Raw genomic sequence first — 20,006 nt, 5'->3', positions numbered from 1 at the left:
TAGTTTCAGAAACATTTTTATTCATATTCTCATTTTATTTAAATTGAATTGACTCATGATCATTGAAAGTAAGATTATTTTCAGCTCTTCCTTCTCCTTACCACAACCACATCTAAAATATCTTTGCTATTTAGCTCAGTAACTTGTGGTGAAACATCAGCTGTATATATCTCAAGCAATGTCTATGCTATGCCATTCATAATAGCACTAACTCTCCAGTCTGCTGTAGCCTATACAGTATTTGTATTGAATTTATTCAATAATGGGATCTAGTACTTTTCAGTATGCTATGGTTTGATATGTTTTGGCTGAAGAACAGGTTCTACAAGGAGAAGTTAACATTAAATTAGGAATTTGTAACACTCCTCTGTGACAGCATTCAAATTCACTTTCAATGGTAAGTCCAGCATGTGAGAAAAGTAAGTGCCTTTTGGATACCCCCACAGCACCAACCAACCTGCCTGCATGAGGATGCCACCCAGGTCGTGGTCCTCAGCACATGCTTTGCAAGCGCCTTTGTCATTGCTGTGATCTCTGGGCATGGACCCAGCTGACACACAGAGCTCCTAACACACATTCTGTGGCACAAAGACATATTATAAAAATTCCAGTGGGCTGTGACACAGTTCTCATGTTATTTTAAACTCTTCAAACAGAAAAATTAGAAGAAAAATATTATTAGATCCCAGGGCCATTGGACACCAAAGGAGATGATACAGCATAAATGTAATTTTTGATATATACCTTCCTGTGGGTTTCTAGCTGTACCACCCCTCATACCTGCTTGCTTCATTATAGAGTATTTTTATCTCTTGTCATATATGATTTCAGTTTTCCCACTTTTCTTCAGTTAGTAATCTACCTCTGCTATAACTGTTAGCAATTTGTTGTCATGCCATTTTTAGGGATTTTTTTGCCCATGTAGTGATTAGGTCTGCATCCATTAATAGTTCCCAGCTTCCATATTTTTTCTGGACAAGGCACTATAAATATCTATTGCATATTCCTTCCTGACATCCGATCCTGTCAGATCTCGGAAGCTAAGCAGGGTCAGCCCCGGATTAGTACTTGGATGGGAGACCTCCTGGGAAATGCCGGGTGCTGCAGGTTCTAGTCCTGAGGACTTCACTGGCACTGTCCAAGCTCGCTTGGCTGTGGCAGATGACCCTCAGGACTTAAACGGTGGGGCCAGTTCTGCGCATGCTGAGCCTCACCTAAAATCCACTGCACAGGCTGGAAGGGCACACCCACGTGGGGACAGCCCTTCCCAAATCTTCGTTCGCGAAGCCAAGCCACACGTAACTCGTTGGAACACCAGAAGTCATGTTCTTTTGCAAGGAGTCATTGGGATGCATGTTGTGAGTTACCTGGCATACACTTATAAGAATCTATGGTGGTCTTACATTACCTTTATCCTCAAGCTGAGATAGTTGTTTTACTAACTGAATTATTCATAGAACTACATTAATCTCAAATTTTAATTATGGCTAATGATCAAAACTTGGAAGTTAAATGCTCTCAGGATGATACAACCCCACACAGAATTTCTGTCTCTATTCTCAAAGAATTCTCTATCCAAACATGAATCCAACCCTTCAGGTCTAAAACAGGTCCCCTTAGTGCAGTAAAATTTCTCTTACAGTTCTTCCCCTGAGTGATCTTAACTGAAGTAGATTACACTACCTTTGCTATTCTTTTCTGCATATTTACAGTTTAACATTCCTCACATATAACATTACTTCACTTTCCCAATTGTTTTTCCATCTTTCTGAATAATTCATGTTCTGTAGTGCTTGTCTTTGAGTAGAGCTGTCAGTCAACTGTATTTCCGTTATCCAGCTTCACATCTTGAAACAGCTCATCAAATTATTCCATTTTGCTGTCTAACATAGCTAGCAAGCATCAAAATGTCTGTTATTTGTCAACTCAGCCAGGTTATGGTGAGTCTTCTCCCCCTGACTGTAACATCTCACCACCAGTTTCCACAATATGATTTTCTTCCTCTTTACTGTCCAGTCACTGAATATTTGGTCTTCTTTTAATCTTTTCTTAAAATCAGCATGTGAAATACACTTATCTTTTTATATGTGTATATACATATATTCTTATCAGATTGGGCATCAAAAAGTCCATGCCTGAATAAGACAAGTGGTCGTAATTACATCATGTCTTTTACATTATCACAAGAATGCAGTGGGAGGTCCTCCTCCTTTTTCTGCCCCTTAGCACCATCTATAAATGTTCTTAATCCTGTGCAGAGATTCAGGCTTGTCTACATTGCCAAGTAAGATGATGCTAAGTAAGTGAATAAGTAGATAAAGTAGTTACTAGTGAAGCCTCTTGCATTCTCGTCACATGGAACTCTAAGGTTTTACTTCAAATAAGAACTAGTTCTGTCTCCTAGACCATATGCCCCCATAATATATGTTGTTTGAAGCTTTCTGAAGGAAGATTAGCCCACAAACCTTTGGTCCTTCACTTGTGGAGAGGAGGTTCATGGAAACATCACGTCAGTGTCCTGGAACGATTCCACTGGGCACCTCTCTTTCCCACATAGGAGTCCAGGGCACAGAAGTCCAGATAGGATTTCATCATTCCAGCTCTCCAAGAACACTGTGCTTGAATTTCATTACACTTTTCTCACTGATTGCCTCATGCCCAACAGCAGTCATGTGGTTAAGGACCCTCTGTGAGTACCACCAGGAATTTTCTATCTGTTTATGCATAAATTAAGAGGCTGTGTCATCTCCTTCAGGAGGCAGTTGGCACCTCTCTGAAGAACCTCTTCAAAGGTGGACAGGGCACCTGGCAATCTTCAAATAGAGCAGCAAATAAAAAATTTTTAAATTATTTCTGCCTCTTTGTATTGCACCAGAACTATTTCAGGTAATAAGGATGCTCTGCATAGTTCAAGACCTTTCTCTTAGGCACAGGTTTTGTGGTGATGAAGCCCACATGCTGAGTCAGAATTTCAAGGTTCCCATTCAGGATTGAAGAGCTCCTGGAAATGAACTTCTATGCTCCTCCAGAAGTAATCTGGTTTACATGCACCAGAACTGTTTCTGTGGGTGGATCTGCAAATGGAGAGAATCAGGGGATTTGCTTCAAAATGACACATTTGCTAAAAACCACGACATAAATGTAAATACAGAGGATAATCATCCCACTCATCAGTGCAGTCCATATCACTCAGATCAACCTCAGCTGCATGGATGTGCGCAGCCTCTGTGTTCTCTAAGGACCGTATTTGACCCTGTGTCTTCAGCCACTTCCATTCAGCCTTTCTTTCTTTCCCAGGTAAAAGCTCCTGAAAGACTAGTCTTAATCACCAACATGCCTGGCAAAAACTCTGTCCAATTTACTGGAGTTCAAAGGGTCATTGTTTCTGTAAATACCATTCAGGGGAAAAAGAAAAGAAAATTAAGAACATCTCAGGTTTTGGAACATCAGAGGCTTGAAAGCTCTTACATATGTGAGTATGGAAAGAAAAGAGCTGGTCAGCATAATTCCCATTCCATTTTTTTTTATTCTTTTATCAGGAAACTTGCCATCATCACATTCTACTTGCAAGCAAACTGGGTATGTTGTCAGGAAAAGAATGAAGATGAGAGAGGAGTCCTGCCAGCAGGAATTTCTCAGCAGTGTTTTCCTGCATAGCCGTCAGCCTTTTTATAAATAGAACCTCATTTCATGCAATGATATAATATTAATCTGTCACCATATTTGGCACAACCATAAGATCATGAACTACTTGTTTGCTAATTACCATTTGAGCTCATGCACAGAGCACGGGCTGTGATAATATTAGCTTGGTCAGAGCCACAATTCAGTCAGTGCCAGCAACAATTTGGTGTCAGTTTCCAGTCTAGGAAAGTGTTGTATCTGCATCCTTTCATCCCAGGAGGTAAAAATCTTGAGTTCTCTTTCTTACTATGAATAATTTGTCTTGTCACTCAGAGCCCTAAAGCAAAACCATGTGACAGTTTCTGTTTGCTGGTCACATGAGGAAAGACTTTTTTAGAGGACAAGCAAATGTATATAAGGTATGTTTAACTACCATTTGTTACTTATTTTTTAAAAGCTTGAAAATCTTCACAAAACTCCAACATAGAGGAGAAAGCAACTGTTAGAGTGATGAGGCACTGGAACAGGTTGCCCAGAGACATTGTAGATACCCCATGAATGGACGTGTTTAAAGCCAGATGGGATGGGGCTCTGAGCGATCTGGTCCAGTGAAAGGTGTCCCTGCCCACGGTAGAGGGGTTGGAACTCGACAATCTTTAAAGTCCTTTCCAACCCAACCCATTCCATGATGCTTACCCCATGTCTTGTAAGAATCATAGAATCATTTAAGTTGGAAGAGACTTCTAAGATCATCAAGTCCAACCATTAGTCCTGTGCTGCTAAGTCCACCACTAAATCACACCCCTAAGCACCACAACTACACATCTTTTAAACATCTCCAGGAATGGTGACTTCTCTCAGCAGCCTGTTTATTGGGGTAAAGTAGATTTGCAACCGTCAGAGGAGGCAGAGACAACTCAGGCAGCAGTTTGATCAGAAGGCTACACCGAAGACAAAGGACTTTATTTTAGTTACAGCTTCACTTTTATCTATTCCTGTTTATAACATGCCAGCACACTATTGGTTAGTTAATTCACCTAACATACATGGAAAGATCCTACTGGTTACAAGGTATTCTACAGGTGGCTCTCTGGTCCTTAATGAGGCATTCATTAATTACCTCAGACATCAGAGGAGCCACACACACACTGTCACCCCCCACACCTGTTCCAATGGTCAACAACTCTTTCAGTGAAGAAATTCTTTCTAATATCCAATCTAAACCTCCCACAGTACAACTTGGGTCCTTTTCCTGTTATCCTGTTTCTTGTTCCTGGGGAGAAGACATTGGTCCCCATCTGGCTACAACCTCATTTCAGGTATTTGTAGGGAATGATAAGGCCCCCCTGTGACCCTCTTTTTCTCCAGGCTAAACAACCTCAGCTCCCTCAGCTGCTCCTCATCAGACTTGTGTTCCGAGCCCCTCACCAGCTTTCTTGCTCTTCTCTGCACATGCTCCAGTACCTCAATGTCTTTCTTGTTATGAAAGTCCTAAAACTGAACACAGGATTTGAGTTGTGGCTTCACCAGTGCCAAGTACAGGGGAACTATCACTGCCCTAATCTTGCTGGCCACAATGTTGCTAATACAAGCCAGGATGCCACTGGCTTTCTTGGCCACCTGGCCACACTGCTGGCTCATGTTCTGCCAGCTGTTGACCGACATTCCCAGGTCATTTTCCATTTGGCCTCTTTCCAACCACTCTTTCCCAAGCCTGCAGGGGTTTGTTGTGACCCAAGTGCAGGACCCAGCACTTCTCCTTGTTCAGCCTCATAACTGGCTTTGGTCCATCGATCCAGCCTGTCCAGATCCCTCTGCAGAGCCTTCCTACCTGCTCTCCAGCAGATCAGCAGTTCTACCTAACTTGGCATCATCTATAAACTGACTGAGGGTCCCCTGAATCACCTCATCCACATCATTGATAAAGATACTCAGCAGGATCGGCCCCAGTACTGAGCCCTGGGAAACACCACTAGGGACTGGCCACCACTTGGATTTAGCTCCATTCACCACCACTCTCTGGGCTTGGCCATTCAGACAGGTTTTTTACCCAGTGAAAACTATGCCAGTCCAAGCCATGAGCAGCCAGTTTCTTCAGGAGAATACTGTGGGAAACAGGGTCAAAGGCTTTAGTAAAGTGTAGATAGACAACACCCACAGCCTTTCCCTCATCTACTAAGTGGGTCCCCTTGTGTCAAAGGAGAGGAAGAAATGGAGGAAGCTCAGGGCTGTCATAACAAAGACAGTAATCCTGCCAGGAGTTTTCTCAAGCAACCAAAGAGAAAATGATATGGATATCATTCTTGTAACTTTTACAGTTGCCCAAATGGTTCTGAATGGCGTCAGTAATACTAGTCAGTCGTTTATCATTTTTCCCCTGCTGCTCCTCTTGAAAGCTCTTGATTAGCTACAGAGGTGCTGGGCTGGGCTGTCTGCAGGCTCAGGAAGGTGGTGCTGATCTGATGTGTCCAAATCACATGCAGAAGACTGCCTTTGACTAATATAGATTTACCTTTTTCCTTACTTGAATCAAAAATGCTGTAGGAAATGACGATTTAAGTCTTTTCATTCAGATGGCGAACTATTGAACTCCAGAAGTTTCTGAATTCATTAGAACACTATTGCTATTTAGTAGTAAAACAGTAGTGGCCTTTGTTACATTTCCATTTTATCCACATTGCCATTAGAGACAGTGGAATTTTAGAAGATATAGGACCCATGTTTGTTATAAAATCATCTCTTAGCAGTTTCACTGAAATTGCATAAAATCCTTCAATTTTTCTAATTTGTATAAAACTGAAAGTAATTTTCTTCTAGAGAAAAATCTTCTAATCCTCTTTAGAAGGATTTAAATGTAAAAATTTCTAGCAAGGCAGAGTAGATCCGTGGTTGGATTTCATACCTGTCTTTTCTGTCTTGTAGCTGATAATGTTTCATACTATTGAGCAAGTCTGTATTCTTAAAAGCATTCAGTGCAAAATATTCCCTCAACAAATAAAGACTCAAGGTTGACTAATCTTACTTATGTTAATCTCTACAGATAAGGTATAATTCCTTCCATACAAAGATGTTGACCAAGTACTCATCAAGTAGGAAGCATCTTAACTGTGTAGGGAAAGGAGAAAATAGTAATATTCCCACATTGATGACTGTCTTTATGCAAAGGAATCTAGTCCAGCCACCATTTAGCTGTGAGTCTTACTACCAAGAGGAGTCCAACTGCAATCAACAGAATGACTCTGGAAAGTTAAGCAAGTATATCAAAGCATGCAGGAACAGAATTCAGGAAAGATGAGTTAATTGGAAATCTGAGGAACACAGCTGGGAAGCAGTGCACTGAATTCCTGAGATAAGGGTCCAGTTTTTTAATTACCTAGGTGGAAACTGTAACAAAGTTAAATTACTTATGGGAAGTACTAAGAACATGTCCGATCTGCTATGTAATAAAAAACTCACAGAGTTGTCAGTATTAGCTAATTATTCATGCAAAATTAGCAAAAAAATCCCACATCTATTGATCATTAACTGAACATTAAGCTTTCTCTCATATTGAGGATGATTAATAAAAGTGTACTGGTTTTGGTAGTTATATAGAAGAGGGAAATTCTGTCAACAGTTAGCTGGGTAAATACGAACATTTTTGTGAACACCAGAAATTTGCAGATTTGCTGCATCATTTCAGTGGTGTTCCCTGCAAGTGTGATGGCAATGCTCCTGTGTTGCCTGTGAGAAATAATCTTTCTGGAAGTGTGTGTAAAACCAGCACAAGAAAACGAATTATTGTTCAGTTTATCTCTAAGATCTTTGGAAGATCTTACATAATTGTGTAAATGAGTTAAGGCAGGCAGTAGGCAATTTACAATTTGTCCAGCCTGCGTGTTCTGAGTAGATCAGTCCTTATCTAATTGCCCTTGATTCTGAGTCTAATTGTCCTTGAAAGTATCATAAGCTGTTATATTTTCACACAAATGAACTGTTCAGGAAGGATTTGTCAAATTCTTTTGATGCAGCTTTTATTTTATGTCAGATGTTTTCTTCAGAGATGCTTTCAAGGCTTTGTCTACAGCAATTGTGTAGCTGTCAAAAGGAAATTACTGCTCCTGAGCTCTGTTTACACATTTCCAGTATTTCATCATATTGTTCCAGTGTAAGTCTGTTTTTATTTTGTGGGCATTAGAGATATGCAAAGTGACAGTGCTTATGCTTGTCCAGAAGAGACAAGAAACTTATCTCAGTTCCTCCAGTGACAGCAGCTGTTGGTTGCACAAGCTACTTGTGTATAAACTGGGTTTTCCAAACAGAGGCCTGGCTCAACAAGTGCTTAAAAGACTGAAAGCACACAATGTGTTCCTTTCAATCAGCACATTTACCTGCAATTCAGAGCACAGTGCATCAATAAAACATTAAGACTTATAAAAGATGGTTTAGGATCCATTGTATCTCATCAGCTATACTAAGAAAGAATGGCTAATGCTGGAAATGTACTTGTTTCCAAGTTAGAAAAGACAGTGCAGACAACTACTGAAAGCATATGGATTTTCTGATTCTCTTAAATGCAATAGAAACAGAGGAATGAACCCATTCAATATAATCATTGTTTTTAGATTTTTCTTACGCTACTTTATGTCCTCTCCTGCTGAAGATGACTCTATTTGGCTTAAAGACTGGTGTTACTGGAAGAATTTTGGGGGATTTGGTCATAGGTCATTTTATACAACACTGAGCCTGCTGGCAACAAATGGGGTCCACTGCTCTCAGAGGATCTTAACTCAGGAGTTAGCAGAGCTCATTGGGAGAGCTTAAAACTAGATATAAAGGGGGACAGGGACATAGCCTGGCTTGACAGAGATAAGGTGTGGGAAGGAGAGAGCTATAGCAACTACACTAGTAACAAAAGGAGGCTTAACAGAGACCATCTCAATCAAGCACAAGCAGCCAAAGAAGTAACCACAAGACAGGACTATGGGGCATCCCTTTGAACCCCTACTAGGATGTTGACACAATCAAATAGTTCTGTAAAATGCCTTTACACCAATGCACACAGTGTGGAGAACAAGCAGGAGAAACTAGAGACCTGTGTGCAGTCACAGGGCTTTGATCTCATTGGGACTGTGGAGACATGGTAGGGTAACTCACATGACTGGAATGTGGTGAAGGGCTGCTCACTTCTTAGGAGAGACAGACCAGGAAGGCACAGTGGTGGAGTTGCCCTCTATGTGAGGCAGCATTCAGGGTGTATCAAGCTCTGTTTTGGGGTGGGTGATGAACAAATCCAGTGCTTGTGGCTTAGGATAGAAGGGCAGACTAGTAAGGGTGACATTGTTGTGGGTGTTTGCTCCAGGCTGCCTCATGAGGAGGAAGGGGATGAGGCCTTCTACAGGCAGCTTGAAGCAGTTTCAAAGTCATAGAATTGGTTCTTGAGTGGGAATTTAACTACCCTGGCATCTGCTGGAGAAGCAACAGAGCAAAACACAAACAGTCCAGGATGTTCCTGGAAAGCCTTGATGACAACTTCCTGTCATAGGTAGTAGAGGATCTCACAAGAAATGGTGTGCTGCTTGGCATTACAGCTTCAGGGGAACTAACTTTAGCCTCTTCAGGGATCTTTTTGGAAAAATACCATGGGAATAGGTAAACAATTTTCAAGGAGGCTGCTCTCCAGTGATCACAGGACATGTGTCTGAACAGCAGGGCATCTGCCAGCCCAAGTATGTGGCCAAACCCAGGCTGGTAAGATGCTGGGTCAAGGGCTGTGATTGTACTGCAGAACTGAGTGGGAGACAGGCTTGAGGTCTCCTTTCCCAAGGGCACACACATCCCAACTGAGGTGTGGGTAGCCATGTGTGCTCAGCCCTCACCCCCTGGTGCTGTCCAGACCGGTGATGATGTCACAGACCCTGCTGCCCCTCCCCAGCTCGTCAGTGGGCAGGATTGGCTAGATTGCAGATGATGGAGCATATCACTTTAGAAAAAAAAACATGTCCCACCGTTTTGCCTGCTCCACAAGGGCTCGTTGGTCCATGACACTACCTGCTGTCCCACAGCAGGGCACTTTCCATGACAGCCCTGAGTCAAAGCAAATTTCTGCATCTTAAAAATTAAGTTCAGCCTCTTAGACATCACACAGTCTGATGAAAGAGCACCCAAATAGCCCCCTGTTGCCTCTGTCCCTGCCACAGTATGGCTGCTCCCACCCAGCAGAGCTAGTGATTGATGCTGGCTGTCTTTCCATGTGGGTAGAGGCTTTTTGTTTCTCTTCATATTAAAAGGATCAGCACTTTTTCATGTTTGAGGTGTCATGGGCTGACTCCTCAGGTAAACCAGATCAGGAGTTGACATCAGTGTTGATAGCTTACTTTTTCTTCCAGAACAATGTCATTAGTTGTGTTTTGAGGAGCACAAACTTTATGCATAAAACATATTTCAGCTAAAAAGGTACTGCCAAGTGACAAAAAAAGAAAAGCCTTTCTATTACCTATGTGTGTTACAAGCATTTGGATAACAAAAAATGATAGGTAGAGGGTTTTTTCCTCTATTTTCATCTAGTGAGTTTGCCTGACCACTTGACAGTAATCCAGTGTTTCCTTTGAATAGCCAAGTTATTAATCATTTTGCCATTGTGTTTTTGTGTGATCCTTTCATAATACAATGAAGAAATCGGTCTCACCAGGAAAATGTGATTGTACTGATACAAAACCTGACCAGGGATTCAGGATGTCACAGGTTGTTTTAAGCAAAGTGTGCGATTGATATTGTATCTCAGGGTTTTGTATTAAATCCTTAATCACAGCATGTAATTCTGTGACTTGTTTTAGTAGCTTAGCTTTGAATCTCAGAATGAAAAAGTGCATTGCTTTAATGATAACTTTGTAGGTTCTCATCAAAATGAAAGTTTGGTCTCATTATCCCATTGTTCTCCTTTTCTTTTTTCTCCAAGCTGCCTGTCTCGTCCTGGGTTGTATGATTTTTCCTGATGGCTGGGATTCAGATGAGGTAAAACGGATGTGTGGTGAAAAGACAGACAAGTACACGCTGGGGGCTTGTTCAGTCCGCTGGGCATATATCCTGGCAATTATTGGAATCTTGGATGCCCTGATCCTCTCATTTCTGGCATTTGTGCTTGGAAACAGACAAGACAGCTTGCTAGCAGAGGAGCTCAAGTTGGAAAACAAAGGTAGGACTGCTTTAGAAACACTATGGTTGGGTGGCCTTGAGGGCAATTGCTTAAAAACAATAATCAGTTTTATTGTATTTTATGCTGAAAAGTGGCATGCTGCCTTAACTTCCTGCATTGCAGGGAAAGAGTAAATCTAAGAGGCAAGAGGAAGTTTTGGGTTTCAGTCTCCAAAAAATTTAAGAAACCTTGAAATTGCCATAATTGCTGCACTATGCATGACTTAGCTTTTAGAGCTGTAGATGGGAAGTTATTGTGTTGCTCACTTGTGCAGTATTTCATTACCATTTAAGTTTCACTGTCTCCATCTTTTTCTGTACCCCATGCAAGATTTGTTCATTTGGTTCCTTTAGGATTTTGCATTATAATATGAATGTCTGTGATATGGCATCTGTGTTAGCACAGTATACAGTAAGGGGGGAATGCTGGGGACTGGCAGTGAGCTGCATAATGGGACTGCCAATACAGCAAAGCACCAGTGGAGTAAGTATCAGAGCCAGGAATGAAGAATCCTAGTTCTTGTTTAACTGCGTTGCTTTGAGCTCATTAGCCAGCTCATGGAAATCTAGGATGCTGTAGTAACTGAATATTCATGCAGTGCACTGGGGATAAAAACATTTCTGGAATAAGAACATGAAATTGTCTTGGGCCGATGATTTATCATGCAGTTGTGAGAAGAGAGATGTTGTTTGGTAAGTGTGTGCAAGCCTGGCTTAGTTCTGCAGCTCCTTCACCTTATGCTCCCCCAGCATCCCAGCTGAGTATCTGATGTGAGAGATACCACAGAGGCCACGTCCCTGCCTTGTCTTTTTAATGGGCCTGTTGTCCCTGGATCTGTCTAATCCCTTCTAAACCCGCTGATACTGTCGGTTTCTCCAGCACTGCGTGGCTGAAGCTTACTACTGACTGCTAAAGAAGTACCTTCTTTTATCTGTTTCAAATTGATCCCCTGCTAGTTTCACTGACTGTCCCCAAGTAGGATTCCACATTCAATTCATCCACCACCTTTGTAATTTTGTAGGTTGTTTCTAATAATACTGGAGATATTAGGAGCCTTTCACCACTGGATTGGAGATCAAGAGCTGTTTGGCAGCCTGTGTTATACAAAAATAGCTGGTCTTTGTCCTGCTCTAGGAAAGACCATTACCAGCACAGCACAGTGACCCCTGCTTGCTGCATTGCAGTCAGCACACTTAGCCCAAAGATAAATGGACTTGAAGATTGAACTTCACATACTATTCCAGACCTGGGTAGAGCCTACTAAGTTTGTGGGTTTAGGAAAGCGTGTGTCACTTGCAGTTGCATGTGTACAATTGTTCTGCAAGTAAACTGAAGGCATCAGTTTCAAGGCCCTGTGGCCTTTCTGTAAGGATAGTATTCATCTGCACTTGAAAATTAGAATACTCATCAGAACGGCATTGACAGCTATGCCACAAGTGCTTTTGGCATCACCATTTTGTCTAATTTGTCTATACCATACAGAGCGCATGTACCCAACAACTACTTGTATCAAAGAAGCTCATCTGTTTTGGCACCTTTTGCAAAAACCAGCTTCTAGAGCCTCATCACCTCGCACATCGCTGGCACAAGCCCTTGCCAGAACATTTGGTCCTCAGAATGTCAGAAGAAATCATTCAGCAGCTCAGCTTCCTTGGATGAAACACTGAAACATACCACACCACTAGGTTCAACATAAAGCAGAACTCAACAAAAAGGGACCTACCCCACTTTGCCCTTCACAGTCAAGCTTAACAATCAGCACTTTCTGAACTGTCTTTCAAATTAAAAGAAAAAGAATTCACTTGGTTTCTAAAAAAGGACATTCTCTCCCCTCTTGTCCTGAAAAGCTTCTGCTAAGCAACAACAGGGCAAGTCTAAATGCCCTTGCAGCCCTCCAGCATTTCCCCACCTGCATATGTTGCCATCAGGCACAGCCTCAGCCCTGGAGGAGTCCCAGAACACTGCAGCAGCATCTGTACCCCATCATGCCCTGAACACACATGAGGGCTTTGACACCCCATAAACTGCCTCCCCTTGTCCCCTTTCAGGTTAAGAAATAGGGAAGAACTACTCATCAGCAGTAGCCTCCATGCAGAGTATCCATGCATCTCTTGGAGATGGTCAGGATGCAGAAGTATGGACATATGCAAATACCACTGGCATGCCTCCCATACAGACAGGAGGGTAAGGCTAAGGATATAAGCAATACTACCCTCACTTTCCAAGCTGCTCTTTACAGTGTGAAGTCAAAGCCCTCATAACAAGTAGCCATGAATATCAGACACACTCCCATCCTTTCTTCCCCTCCTCATCTATGCAAGATCTGCCCTCAGGTTTATACTGTGTTCTGCTTCTGGATTAGCATGTATGGATGAGGAACATTCCTTTCTCAAGGAGGAATCCCTGTGCTGCTGCTGCCTTCCAAGGGACAAAAACTATGGCTGGATGGTCATGGCTGTCCACTGGGTGGGATCCAAGTGACTCCTTCCCTTTCATGGTATTGTTGGTGTGGTCATCCCGTAGCCTGTAATAAGAAAAGTGTCCTCTTAAGGGACAGTAATGGCTCCATCATGGCTTTACATGAGAATGCACCTGGGGAGCAATCAACACTGTACCTGAGGGGAACCTCTGCTTACCCTGACAGGTCATCCTCTGCAGCTGGGACTTTGCCCCATGCATGTAGATGACATGAAGCAGTAGCTAAGAAGGGAGTAAGACACAATAAACTAAGTATGAGAGTCACAATCGTGTTCATTTATGTGGAAAAAAACTTCAAAGACAAGAAATTATTAGGCAATGATCAGACATCTGGGCAGTTGTTTTCCTAATCAGGTAATAGTCCTGTCTGGAGGTTTTGATGCAGATCAGCTCCCACAGACTCATAAATGAGAGTCCGTGGCACCACAGCTGTTTCTGAGCATTGGTGGCAAAGGAGTGGTTAAATGTATCTGAAATGTAACAGAGTGGTAAAAATGCAAGAAGACAACTGGAAAAGAAAAGGCTGTACTTCTCTGTAAACTTACCACGCTGAATTGTCCACCCGCTCTGTGCTTTTGATGCCTGCAGTTGTCTATATTTCTATAGGTTAATGAATGCTTGTAAGTAAGGAATTTGACTGTTAAAATTATTCGTAGCAGAAGATGGCTGTATTTTTGCCATAAATGAAAGTTTCCTTTTTCACTACATAATAAAAACAGGGCTACATTTTTTATTTGCTTCAATGTGAGAGTAAACTACCATGAAGCTTTTGTGGCAGAAAAATACAACATGGGTTTGGCAGACTTTCTTTAGGCTATGTTCTATTTAATGCAGTTTCCTAGTCATGCAAATTTTGCACAATAATCTGTAATTTTTTCATTTTAAAAACTGCTTTTTGAAGAAAAAAAAGGTATTTATAAAAAGACTTTCCTATTATCTTTATGCCATTAGCAAAAGAAGGGAAGAGAACAGTATTGCATGGTTTTCTTTAATTTATAGGAACTAATGGTAATGGCTAAAAAGCCCTGTATGTCATTAAACTAATGGCACGTGGAGTAATAACAAAAATAGTCAGAATTCATCTTAGCTTTAAGCTTCCTCAACACCATTTTGAATGAGCCATAAACATCAGGCATAATGTGTTGTGTAATTACATGACTTAACATTTTGAACTGTAATGTCTTAATGACATAAAATTTAGGTTCTGGCCAAAGGGTGAAGAAACTAAATGAAAAGTTTCCAAAAGAAATCGAGAGTGCAAGGCAATTACATTTATGGTAAAAAGTGTTAATATAGTCTGCATCATGAGTGATAAATACATGACCATTCAGAAGACACTATCCTATTATAGTATCAAACAGAGCAGGTGGAGGATGCACTTTGTGAACAGTTGTGGGCTTTCCAGTGGATAGAACAGCTTCACAAGCTGTTTATGTTTAACATTTGACTCATCTTTGGGGCCCATATGGTCACAAATAAGCAATTTGCACTAAAGATTTCCAGGAGTTATGAGCCTAGAGCAGGCTTTGTTTGCTGCTCCTTCAGCTATCAGCAGGTGACTCAGAGGGGAGTTGGAGGCGTGGCTTGCTTGTTAGCAGGAGAGTGAGAAGGCTTTAAAAACATCTCAAGGGAGCGCAAGCGACCTGGAGCGCGGCGAACAGGAGCGTGGCACGGCAGTTTGCACGGCAGTTTGCACAGGCAGGGCAGAAGCCTAGGTATTTCTGCGGCCCTTTTTTTTTTTCTGTTTGTTTGTTTGTTTCTCTTTTCTACCTTTCCCCACAGCTCAAGGCAGTCATGCCTCCCAAAAAAATGAAAGCTGTTGCTCCTGTTACCAGCAGAGGGGTGTCAATACAGATAGAACCCTCTAAAAAGGATGCAGCCACTCAGGCCTCTGGCTGCATAGACTGTTGGAGCCTGGACCTACTACCAGAGGACAGTATGAGAAGCACCTGCATACGATGTGAGCAGGTGAACGATTTGCTGGGTCTGGTGGCAGAGCTAAAGGAAGAGGTCGATAGGCTCAGAAACATAAGGGAGAGTGAAAGGGAAATTGACTGGTGGAGTCACACCCTTTCCACTCCTAAGGAAGCCCAGCAGGAGGTGGTGAAGCCCAGCCCCTCCTGCCATCAGGCAGACAGAACAGACCATAGGGATGGGGACCAATGGAAACAGGTGCCTGGTCATAGAGGCAAAAACACCCCCTCTCGACCCCTTTCACCTGCCAGGGTGCCCTTAAAAAACAGGTATATGGCCCTGGACTCGGACAGTCTGTTGGAGGACAGTCAGGAGGAGGATCCGTCTGCAAGGTCTTCTGGTTACCCCCAGTCTACCGGATGGGTTACAACTACAGGTAAGAGGAAAAAGAGAAGGGTTGTTGTAATCGGTGACTCCCTTCTGAGGGGAACTGAGGGCCCTATATGTCGGCCAGACCCGTCCCACAGGGAAGTTTGCTGCCTTCCCGGGGCCAGGGTGAGGGATATTACCAAAAGACTTCCTAAGCTTATCCAACCCTCAGACTATTACCCAGTGTTGGTTGTCCAGGTTGGAAGTGATGACATTAATAAAAGGAGTACCAGAGTAATTAAAAAAGATTTCAAGGCACTGACCCGATCTCTTCATGGGACAGGAGCACAGGTAGTAATTGCCTCAGTTCCTGTGCTAGCTGGGATGAATGAGGAGAGGTTTAGGAAAGCCCAGCTTACCAATAGGTGGCTTAGGGGATGGTGCTATCGTCAAAATTTGGGGTTTTTTGATCATGGGGCAAACTCCATGTTGCCCAGTCTCGTCAAAGCAGATGGGCTTCATTTATCTAGGAAGGGCAAAAGAACTGTAGCCCATAAGTTGGCAGGGTTGGTTAGGAGGGCTTTAAACGAGGTTTGAAGGGGGAAGGGACGGCAACTGGGCTCTCCAGAGATAGCCCTAAGGGCATAGAGCCCGAGTTGAGAATGAAATCAATGGCCCAGCTGAGGTGCATGTACACCAATGCACACAGTATGGGAAACAAACAAGAGGAGCTGGAAGCCATAGTGCAGCAGGAAAACTATGACATAGTTGCTGTCACAGAAACGTGGTGGGATGACTCACATGACTGGAGTGCTGCTATGGGGGGCTACAAGCTCTTCAGAAAGGACAGCCAGGGAAGGAGAGGTGGAGGGGTGGCTTTATATGTTAGAGAGTCTCTTGACTCTGTTGAAGTTGAGGTCAGCAGTGACAAGGTTGAGTGCCCGTGGGCCAGAATCAGGGGCAAGGCCAACAAGGCTGACACCCTTGTGGGATACTGTTACAGACCGCCCAACCAGGATGATGAAGGAGATGAATTATTCTACAAGCAGCTGGCGGATGTCTCAAAATCTCCAGCCCTTGTTCTTGTGGGTGACTTTGACCTGCCAGATATCTGCTGGGAGCTTCATACTGCAGAGAAGAGGCAGTCAAGGAGGTTCCTGGAGTGTATAGAGGACAATTTCCTTCATCAACTGGTAAAAGAGCCTACCAGGGGGAAGGCCCTGCTAGACCTACTGTTTACAAACAGAGAGGGGCTGGTAGATGATGTAGTGGTTGGAGGCCGCCTGCGGCATAGTGACCATGAAATAACAGAATTTTCAGTCCTCAGGGATGTAAGGAGAGCCACCATTAAAACCTCTACTTTGGACTTCCGGAGAGCAGATTTTGGCCTATTCAAAAAACTGATTCAGAACATACCCTGGGAAACAACCCTTAAAGGCAAGGGGGTCCAGGAGGGATGGACATGTTTTAAGAAGGAAATTCTGAGTGCACAGCAACAGGCTGTCCCAGTGTGCCGAAAGGCCAGCCGGAGGGGAAGACGGCCAGCTTGGTTAAATAGGGAGATTCTGAAAGAAATCAAGGATAAAAACGAAAGTTTACAGACTATGGAAAAAAGGGCTGGCTACTTACGAAGAATTTACAGATAGAGCTGGGTCATGTAGGAAAAAAATTAGGGAAAAAAAAGTGGAATTTGAAGTAAATTTGGCTATTTCAGTTAGGGATAACAAAAAGTCCTTTTATAACTACATTAATAACAAAAGGAGGGGCAAGGAAAACCTCCATTCTCTGTTGGACCTGGAGGGAAATATAGTTAAGGAAGATGAGGAGAAGGCTGAGGTACTTAACACCTACTTTGCCTCAGTTTTCACCAGTAAAACAGGTGGCCCTCAAGACAACTGGCCTCTGGAGCTGGTAGACAGGGAGAGGGAGCTGCATAGCCCTCCTGTATTCCAGGAGGATATAGTTACTGACTTACTGAGCCAGCTGGATCCTAACAAGTCTATGGGACCAGATGGGATCCATCCCAGGGTGATGAAGGAGCTGGCAGAAGAGCTTGCCAAACCGCTCTCCATCATCTTTCAACAGTCCTGGCTCTCTGGGGAGGTCCCAGATGATTGGAGGTTGGCCAATGTCACCCCAATCCACAAAAAGGGCTGCAAGCAGGACCCTGGCAACTCCAGGCCTGTCAGCCTGACCTCTGTGCCTGGCAGGGTTATGGAGCAGTTCATCCTGAGTGCAATCACACAGCACCTTCAGGGTGGACAAGGGATTAGACCCAGCCAGCATGGGTTTAGGAGGGGCAGATCCTGTCTGACCAACCAGATCTCTTTTTATGATCAGGTGACCCACCTGGTGTATGAGGGGAAGACTGTGGATGTGGTCTATCTGGACTTCAGCAAGGCCTTTGACACTGTCTCCCATAATATACTCCTGGAAAAGCTGGTAGCCCATGGCCTGGACAAGTGTACCCTCTCCTGGATTAAGAGCTGGCTGGAGGGTCGGGCCCAGAGAGTGCTGGTGAATGGAGCTGCATCCAGCTGGCGGCCAGTCACCAGTGGTGTTCCCCAGGGGTCTGTGTTGGGTCCAGTCCTGTTTAACATCTTTATTGATGATTTAGATGAGGGGATTGAGTCCATCCTCAGCAAATTTGCTGATGACACCAAGCTGGGAGGGAGTGTCGATCTGCTGGAAGGCAGGAGGGCTCTGCAGAGGGATCTGGATAGACTTGAGAGATGGGCTGATTCCAATGGGATGAAGTTCAATAAGGCCAAGTGCCGGGTCCTGCACTTTGGCCACAACAACCCCCTGCAGCGCTACAGGCTGGGCACAGAGTGGCTGGAGAGCAGCCAGACAGAAAGGGACCTTGGAGTACTAATTGACAGGAAGCTCAACATGAGACAACAGTGTGCCCAGGTGGCCAAGAAGGCCAGTGGGATCCTGTCCTGTATCAAAAATAGCATGGCCAGCAGGACCAGGGAAGTGATCCTTCCCCTGTACTCTGCGTTGGTGAGGCCACACCTTGAGTACTGTGTTCAGTTCTGGGCCCCTCAGTTCAGAAAGGATATTGAGGTGCTGGAGAGAGCCCAGAGAAGAGCAACAAGGCTGGTGAAGGGACTGGAGTACAAGCCCTATGGGGAGAGGCTGAGGGAGCTGGGGTTGTTTAGCCTAGAGAAGAGGGGGCTCAGAAGTGACCTCATCACTGTCTATAACTACCTGAAGGGAAGTTATAGCCAGGTGGGGGCTGATTTCTTCTCCCGAGCACTCAGCAATAGGACAAGGGGGCACGGGCTTAAGCTCTGCCAGGGGAAATTTAAGTTGGATGTCAGAAAAAAATTCTTTACAGAGAGAGTAATCAGGCATTGGAATGGGCTGCCCAGAGAGGTGGTGGATTCACCATCCCTGGAGATTTTTAAACACAGATTGGACGTGGCGCTGAGTGCCATGATCTAGTAAATGAACCAGAGTTGGACCAAGGGTTGGACTCGATGATCTTGGAGGTCTTTTCCAACCCAATCGATTCTATGATTCTATGAAATAGGTAAAAGGAGCTAGGAGATAGACAATTTGAGGGATTCATTTACCTTGCAGTGATTGCAGCTCGCATGAACTCAGACCACATCTCTTCCAATAGCCACATTGCAGAGAGCTTGTCACAGAGCTCAGTGCAGGATGCCCAGCCCAGGTCTCGACAGTTGGTTAACACTTACACCTTCAGTGCTCTCCAGGTTGTTGAAGACTGGCTCCATACATCTGCCTGAGCTGCAGGCACTGCAGAATAGACACACTTAAAGACAGAAATTAAGGGGATCTTGTTTCTTGGGGACAGAGCAGTTTTAGTTAAAAAAAGAAAACAAAAAAAAAACCAAACCAACAAATAGTATTGAGCTGAGATTTGTGTATCTTCAGCTAAAGAATCATCTTCTGGGAACAGAAATAACCTACCCACATAATTGCTGCTGCAACAGAATACCTTCTGCAAGTTCCCTAGTATTCAATGCTGAGTGACAGGAGGTCAGCAACTCACCTGTCTCATGGAGGGACAACATGTCAGAGTGCACATCAGCTGTCATTCTTCTAAAGGGAAATAGCTCAGGTCACAGTGCATGTGCAAACGGCTGCAAAATTGCAAAGCCCTGCTTATTGAGCATTTAGTTTGCATGGCATGCATTCACAAACCTTCAGGCCAACTTGTTCAAAATTAGGTAAATAAACATGAATACTGATACTCAGTTTAAGTTGTCCCATATAGCTACAATGCATAAAAGAACTACCATCAGTCCCAGTAGTGATAAAGAGTACAAATCCTGAGAAAACACCATGTATACTCATGTAAACCCATGTCTCGGTCTGATATATAGTTCCTGTTTTGTAAAGTTGTACACCCACGACTCCTCCTGAAACATAAAAAGTCAGTGTATGCATGTTTTCATTTCAGTTAGCATGTACA

The 20,006-nt window shown here is 43.5% G+C and overlaps 1 protein-coding gene across 3 annotated transcripts in view; it reads left to right on the top strand.

Annotated features, from left to right (window-relative positions):
• LHFPL3 (LHFPL tetraspan subfamily member 3) overlaps positions 1 to 20,006 on the top strand; it is a 250,906-nt gene that overhangs the window by 156,358 nt on the left and 74,542 nt on the right. For all 3 annotated transcript variants that reach the window (XM_071552665.1, XM_071552668.1, XM_071552667.1), the window contains exon 2: positions 10,562 to 10,798. In XM_071552665.1, the coding sequence (XP_071408766.1) occupies positions 10,562 to 10,798 (237 nt within the window). The remainder of the gene's footprint in view (positions 1 to 10,561; positions 10,799 to 20,006) is intronic.

This window comes from Pithys albifrons, chromosome 3 (genome assembly GCF_047495875.1).
Source record: "Pithys albifrons albifrons isolate INPA30051 chromosome 3, PitAlb_v1, whole genome shotgun sequence".
In the NCBI taxonomy this organism is placed as follows: domain Eukaryota; kingdom Metazoa; phylum Chordata; class Aves; order Passeriformes; family Thamnophilidae; genus Pithys; species Pithys albifrons.
Note: the sequence above shows the minus strand (reverse complement) of the source record. Positions and strands in the feature narration are given on the sequence as shown.